This window comes from Teleopsis dalmanni, chromosome 2, assembly GCF_002237135.1.
Source record: "Teleopsis dalmanni isolate 2A chromosome 2, ASM223713v2, whole genome shotgun sequence".
Taxonomy (NCBI): Eukaryota; Metazoa; Arthropoda; class Insecta; order Diptera; family Diopsidae; genus Teleopsis; species Teleopsis dalmanni.
In genome coordinates, this window is record NC_051847.1 from 84,974,607 (window position 1) to 84,982,813 (window position 8,207).

The window sequence follows — 8,207 nt, forward strand, 5'->3', positions numbered from 1 at the left end:
TTATAAATGTTTTTTGTTTTTTATTATTGGCAAAAAATAAATAAAAAATCATAATTCTATAGTGAGTGTCCCAGATAATAAAAAAAGGTTTACACATTTTATTATTATTATTAGTAAAAGTGATAGTACACTGCACCTAAAAAATTTATTGTGCCCTTTAGACGGATTAGAGTGTTCTTCAAGTCAAATTCCGATTTCTTTAATGAAAGACAGTATAGAGCCTGTCTTTCCTAGCCTTGAAACCCTATGTTTCATTATATACCCTTTTTGCTGTTTCTTCGGTTTGTGCATCAGTGCCAGACCATCATCGATGTCTGACAGAGAGATTCTGTCGGAGTCTTCGGCAGGCGCTAAGTCCAGTAGAGAGCGATCTGAAGCGTCAATGTCCTCCTTTTCGTGAGGTTGCACACTGACTTACTCAATCTTCTCCCTCCTGGTCGCCTCCTCCTCTACCAGTTCCGCTATAGCTGCAAGTTACTCTTCCTCAGCTGGTGTGGTTTCTCCAGCCGAGTTACTTCCCCCTTTGTTCTCCCGCCCCTTGTGTAGATGCACCGGGACGGAGTTGAATCTGTAGAAGACTCTGCAGCCGTTAGTTTTAATGGCCTCCTGGGACTAGTCTTTAATGGAAATTGCCATTCTTCATATTCTTGCTGGTGAATACTGTCCACAGTTGAGTATACAGATCCTCATTCTGCTTGATGAGTAATTTCAGCAGTTTTACCGTTTCGACACCTTTGGCTCTTGGAAGGTAGACCGTCATCATATGTATACTCGATATATTGTTCCCGGTACACAGGGTGTGGTCAACGCCTATCCATCCCTCCAGCTTAGGTGCCGACCTGAGAATGAATCTTGCAGTTTCATCGTTAATACTGTCAACTAGTATGAAATCTGACCAAAAGTGTGTTCCGATAAATCTAAGCTCAATAGATTCAAATTGTTTACACATCTCCTCAATCTTCCCCTGTTCGTCTCTCGAGAAACTTATCTTGCTTACTGCAGCTAACCAAGATCTAATAATTGTAATATGTTTTGGAATAATTAAAAATGTCTCCCTTTCTCACGTCCAATATCACGATAAAAATTTTTGAAAAATACATTAAAGAGGACTGTTAAACGCTCATCGGAAACACGTTGGAGTGCCGAGCTAGATTAACGATTAGCGTTATGCTCAATGGGCTGGAAGAATTAGTAGAAATATTAGAAAAATTAACACAGAACTATACTATTATAAGTGACACCAGCACAGAGGCCATAACTGTACTCCATTTCTGGCATGAAATTTTGAGAAGAATTCATCGTGTCCAGCTCAGATCGCAAGATCCTAAAATTAGTTTATGAAAGGCGTTCCATGATCTTAAATGATTAGCTATTGAACCCGCCAAAATTCGATAACAGGTCTGTGAAAGGTCAATAGAAATACTAAGTGTCTTTGTGAAAGATGGGGTATTGATACAATAACCCATATTAGAAAACTTCGAATAATGAACCGAGAATTAACAAGAGATGTTGGCGTTTCGATAGAAAGTCAAATTTTCCGTACAATGAAAAGTGTTCTCGATCGTTTCCAATAAGAATTAAATATATGACTTACAGGACTAAGTGATCTTAACGTTAAATTTTGATTTTTACTGGGTGTTGAAATTTTATTGAGCGGAAGTAATGTTGATAACGAGAGTTTACAGTGGTGGCAGCGAGTAACTGATGGCACTATCTGTAGTTCTGAGGTCAATTATTGTTTAGTCTGTTCAAGTGATAAACAATAATACAGTCAAGGCGTAAAGGGGGGTTTTGAAAATATTTAATTAATATATTACATTAATATATTACATTAATATCTATGATTTTGAAACTATCAATTATTTTCAACAATAATTAATTAATTAAGTTTTTTTACTAAAAACGTCACACTGCATATACATTTTCTTAATTGAATTGAATTATAATCAATTATTATAAAGTAAACCTATTAAAAACAAGCATTCGATTGTCTATTAAGGCTATATTACATATACATATATATATGGAACTATCCATGTGGGGTTTCAAAGAAAATATAAATAAAACTCACTTGTCACTGAGGCTCCAATCTTCATATTGATTTTTATTTAAATATATTATTTTTACTATGCCATTATGAGTGGAAGACAACATCCTTCCATGGGACATCTTGCAAGACTGGAACTTTTTCAGGTAATTTTTTATGACTCGAAGACAAATAGATCGGCCATGACTTGACTGGTGTTTCTTTTTAAAGCGTCGAGTTTTAATGACAATTATAGACCAATCTTACTGTAGTTCAATCATATCGAACACTGTTGCCAACGACTGTACCTTAATCATGGGAAGTACTACAAAAATGAATTTGTTTAACTTTATTTTTAGCACTTCTAGCTAATGGAGTTTAATTGTGGGTCAGTAGCCAAATGGGTTCCATCTGGGTCGAATTCATGCCACATTAGATTGGAAACACGTAGGCAAATATAGACCGTTTACGTTACTCCATTTTGAGCTTAAAACATTTGAACTTGGAACTTTTGATGGCCTAAAAATGGATGAACTTTATTCAATGAAAACTGTATTTTTAAGAAATAATTCCTTATACTGAGAACTCAGAATAAGTATACATACTATAATTAAAAATGGGAGTTTATTCTTAACTCAAAAGAAAAAAATAACAATAGCTGTACAACATTAAAATTACAATTAAAAATCAAATTATATTAAAATCAATCCAATAAATGGGAACACCCTACCATTATTATTGCACATAATTTAGAGGTATAAGTTTTTAAACTTAATGAGAATTATAAATAACTTGAACAGAATATAATATTTTTCAGCATGTATATTGTACAAAACTTATTGCAAATCGTTTTTAGAGTAATATATATCCTAGATTTAGTTTGATGGACTAAAGTTTAAATTTTAAAAAGATAAACTGAAGAGAATGGAAATGGTTTGACAAATAAAAAGATGCATTTTGCCGAGATTTAGAATGTACTTGTATATATTTAGTCATCTCTGGCAGTTAATTTCATGCGCATAAAAATGGTATGGATGATGTGAACTCGGAAATATTTATCCAATATTGACTTAAGAATTATACATAACATATAATAATCCATTTTAATTCTGATTATTTTCTTTCTAACTGTGGAACGGAAGTTAACGAGTTGAAGGAAATATACAATATTATATATACAATTAAATAGATGTATATATTGGGTTACAGTACACATTAACCTTGATGGCGAATGTAACATATAATAAAATTCATTTAGCTAAATATTAATCCCATCATCGGGTTGTGTCTGTCCTAAATTACTGGAACAAGATATCGGTCATTTGACTTTTACAGATTGAAATCTGTGCAGAATTCATTCATAAGAAGAGGGTGTAGGTTATATACAGACTCGTTCTATACAGATTTCAACGGCGAGCTTATAAAAGTGATGTTTGAAAACCGTTGTATGAGATTTTAGAGATTTAAAAACTAAGTTTTAGAAACTTAAGAGGAGGGTATATTATTTAACCCAGTGTCGCGGTGCTCGTAGTATCGTGATAGTTTTCTCATATTTCCGAACGCTCTGAATGTTTTGAATAAGATAGTGGTTCAATATGTCGAATTTTCCGTTTGAAATATCAGCTGACATCTGATAATATTTAAAATTATAAGCACGCAAATATGTATATGCCCATCATTTTTTTTACGTAATTATAAGTTGATTGAACTTCTTTTTTTTTCGTCGAAGGAAAAGAATAAGCTTTTTAAGGCTTTCTCTTACAAAACTTTACTTACAGCTAATCTTGAATCGTTCCACTTCGTTGTTTTTCGGTTCCCTCGTTTTCTTTATCTTTATGGCTTTCAATTCAGTGCGATTCTGGTTCCATTCTTAAGTCTGGCGATCATTTATAATATCCCTGCAATGGTTTTAGATACAAACGAAGTTTCACATCCATACAGCCATATGGATTATACGCAAGTTCTGAATATTCTGAGCTTTGTTACCGTTAAGCTTTAGAGTGACCGCCATGTGTTATAGAGTCGCGAAAGACGCGAATATATCTTTTTAAACTGCTTCGACAATTTCGTTTGCGCCATCTGTTTTAGATACGTTATATTTGATTTAAGGTAAATCATATACTGTGAGCTCGTCCCAGATGGTCAGATGGTAAACGCAAAATAATACATTTCGACGGACATACTAAAGGCAATTTCAGACGATATATTTCTTCTCATCGGTTAAAGTATTTGGAATAAAAAGCCTTTACATATATCAATCAAATATTTTTTCACTGTAGCCCTTTTCACATTTTTTATTTAACATTAGATTGAAGGGGCTAAATATGGAAGTAGGTTCTCAAAAAAGGAAAATACGTGATTTTTTTAAAATATCAAGCGCTTGTCAATTCTTGAAAACAAAAAGAATGAGATAACCCCTTGCTTCCCTTCTGTATATATGTTCAATTTAACTTTAATCATTCGACTGATAATTGGTGAATGAAGTGAAAAAGTATATCTTCAATATGCTGATATGAAAACTCTTGTCTGGATGGAACGTTTATAAGAGCTTAGTATTCAAATTTAAATTGCTCAGTCCAATTTTTAAAAGTATCTATTGGAACATAAGTTTCTTGGCCGATAATATAAGAAAAAATTTTAATAGCTTATTGAAGTAATCTAATAAGAAAAATCCACCTATTTTTCAATGCAGTACAATTAAGAATTTGTCATGGATTTCGGTAACATGTTATGAATGACACCTCATCATTATCTATTATGTTATCTGCTTTGTAAAATGGAAAGTGAATGTTTAAAAAAAACAGGTTTTTTAATATGGACCTTACCCTTAGTTATGCAATACAACATTATTCAGATATCTCACAATACTGGATCTTTTCGAAATAATTTTCGATAACATGTCGTAATAAAGTTGGCAATAGTTTAGTCATAACTTAACAGATGTTCTAAAACGGAAAGTGTTGTGTAACACCATATCCATTGCAATTTTACATTGTCTAAATCTTTATCTCAAGCTTAACGCCAAAAAATGAAATAGGTAGGTGTAGGATTTTTATTTTCAAATAAAAACGTGAATATCGCACCTCCAGACCTTACGAGATACTATAAAATCTTTTTGTAGACACAATGGTCTTACAATTGGTCTTTTAACACTACGCTCTTCTGCGATACAGGCAAGGAACCAAGAGCGAAAAATCCTTGCTAAAAGGATTAAGCGTTACATAGCTGGATGCTTAACCGGCAACTAAAACAGGCAACCCCAGCAATAGCCTAGGACTGTATGGACTTATCACCCGCATACCTAAAACCAATTGGTTTTGAAACCAAAATAATTTATACTCTGACTTGCTTAATAACGACTATTAGATTGATGATATGGAAATCATTTGGAATATGAAGTAACAAGCTCTTGCAAAAAAGTTTAAATAAGATCAACTCTAAACTTGACTTTATCTGCCTTTTTTGTGACTCAGCGATTATGATAAAATTAAAAACCGTTCTGAGGCATCGAATCAACCAAAAGCTAGTTGTGTTAACATCGTTTTATCCAATGAGGCTCAAGGAGTACCTATCGAATGACATGGTAATCACATTATTGTCGCCAAATTATAAACTAAAGCAAGACCATATATTTATGTACCCTCAAGACACGAAGATCTTCAACGAAAAGTTGTACTCTGTTCTGAATAGCTGTAATAGCGTTAAAAATAAAACGCTAATGGAAGACTTCAATCCACAGATTGAAGGTAACAACAGAAAAAAAAAAAAAGAAAGTAATGCGAAAACTTGCGATGCGCTCTATGGCTGTTTCCTGAAGTAAGTAGCGGTATGTATTTCATTATAAGGTTGCAACATATTACGACATGAAAATATATTCACTGGAATATGGATATTCCCAGACCACATAATGCAGAACCAAAATCATTCGCCACAATATAGCGGTACTCAATTCTCGACGTTCGCAAGAAGAGAAGCAGCGATGTGGCCAACATTCTTATAGGAGACTTAAAGCTGAAACTGATAGCCATCAAGATAGTACCAACTCACAAGAAAATACGTTTAAATAATAGATACAACTTTCTGAACTACTCACACTATCACACCAACAGCAACTCTATCACAATAACGATAGATTTTTAATGCCACGTGTTGTGGTGAACTAGCAAAAGTGGCATTCTTAGTATCATCACAGCAAAAATGCGGCACATATCATCTTTACTTCACGAAAACTCCTAAAGATTGCCCAACGCAGCCATTCATCACCCATGTATCCACACTATTTGATAAATCACAGCAGGATTCGGCTGCGCAATTGCCTATTAAAATAAACTAATTCGTTTTAGTCAATATTTTATATATTTTCATATTTATTTAACATTTATTTTTTCTTAAAAACTATTTTACTGGTTAACTCTGTACTTACCTTTTAAATTTTCTAGTATCTACAATATTTATAGCTTAATTATAATAATTCTATACATAACATAAACATTGAAATTTGAAGACATTTTGTCACCAATCATCCCTTGGCAAACGATATGTAGTGTTATCACTGCGTACGATTTTTAAACCTGCGCCATAATATGGAATTACATACGCTGATCCATCTGCCGGCCCCACTGCCTGGGTGGCAATTAGTACAATGTCTATTAGTTGTCCCAAGAACATACCACCAAGTGTGCAAAACTTTAGTAAACCAATTCCTGGGTAACCCAAATAAAATCGATCCGCTCCAAACATACCAAGGAATACTGCAAGTAATAAGCTCGTATCCAAGTGATAACCATTCCTATAAAAAATTAAATATTATTACATACATTAATTATTTAAATATTATGTTGTTTTGGCGAGCTTACGTCCATTTGCAAGGCATTTCACGTGTAAATGTAGTATTCCCCGTTTCTAAGCATTCGATACCGTCTACTGCCACACACCAAACTGAAAATAGTTTAAGAAACTCTATTAAATTTAAATTATAAAAAATAATATTTAATAATGACAACCTTTTGCTTTATTTTCCTTTGTGCAGCCTATTAGCTGTTGCGTTTCCGGATCAATGTACTTTCTGGCTGGATCGGGACATAAATATTGACCCATCAATAAGTCATTGCAGTCGTAGGGTATTGGTTGCGCTGTTTTTGTCAGTATCAATATTACACCTACAATAAGCCACAACATTTAAATTGATCAAATTTTATTTGATAAGTAAATTTTGTGAAATTTGTAAACAAAACAATTTTGTCATATGTTCTCGGGCTAGTGTTGTAAAACGTAAAAAAAATTTGGTTGTAAAAAAGTGTTGATAAAAGCATTATGCGCATAGAAACATTGAGTGTTTGCAATTTAGCAATAAGTTTCTTGTTGTCATTCTTTGATAAGTGATAGACTTAGGCAGTGTGCGACTTCGAGTAAATTTATAAATTTATAAATAAATTTATAAATAAATAAATTTGAAAACCATTTACCAATAATAATAAATAAGTGCAATAAATAAATAAAGAAATATTTACATAAGTGCAGTGCAAAAAAATCCCTATAAAATTTCTTACTTTACCTCAATTTACTCGAACTCGCACTCGGCCTTAATGTGTTTTAATAATATAATAAAAAATGTATACATTTATAAATTCATTATACATTAAACACTTTTCCATGCCTTAGTTTTGCAATGAATTTAATAAGGTATTAAAAATAATACAAGAAGCCTTAATCAGTGTACATACTAATAAGGCGTTTACACTAGCCTCAACTGACTGATTTGGTTTAAACATCTGAAATGAGAAGAAAATGATTGATTTCTGTATACAAAATCTTATATATGTAATTAAGATCCATACTCGCTCAATTGATCTCATTTTGCATAAATGAAATCCAACGAAATCCAACGGCATTTTAAAAGTTTGAGAAAGCTGTTTTTGACAAATTTACAAAAAAATATTAATAAGTTTTTGGTAGTTGCATTTCCTTGAAAACTAAGGACGTGTGCGAGTTAGGCTAAGTTGATGCTAAACCAAATGGGAGATTTTTTTGGATTTTTTACACTGCACACATTTGGCCATTTATCAACACGTATCGACACATCACTACATTATCGGCACAACTTAGAATTTCCCACATTTAGAACGCAACTTAGCCTAACTCGCAGACGACCTAAACACCTCTTTCTGGAACTTTGATTTAA

The 8,207-nt window shown here is 32.9% G+C and overlaps 1 protein-coding gene across 1 annotated transcript; it reads right to left on the minus strand.

Moving 5' to 3' along the window:
• Positions 1-6,435: 6,435 nt before the first annotated feature.
• Positions 6,436-7,264, minus strand: LOC119681951 (TM2 domain-containing protein CG10795). The gene is made up of 3 exons (XM_038095265.1): positions 7,030-7,264; positions 6,883-6,964; positions 6,436-6,815 (listed from the first exon to the last, which is right to left on the minus strand). The coding sequence occupies exons 1-3, from the start codon at positions 7,202-7,204 to the stop codon at positions 6,539-6,541; spliced, it is 534 nt and encodes a 177-aa protein (XP_037951193.1). The 5' UTR covers positions 7,205-7,264; the 3' UTR covers positions 6,436-6,538.
• Positions 7,265-8,207: the final 943 nt, after the last annotated feature.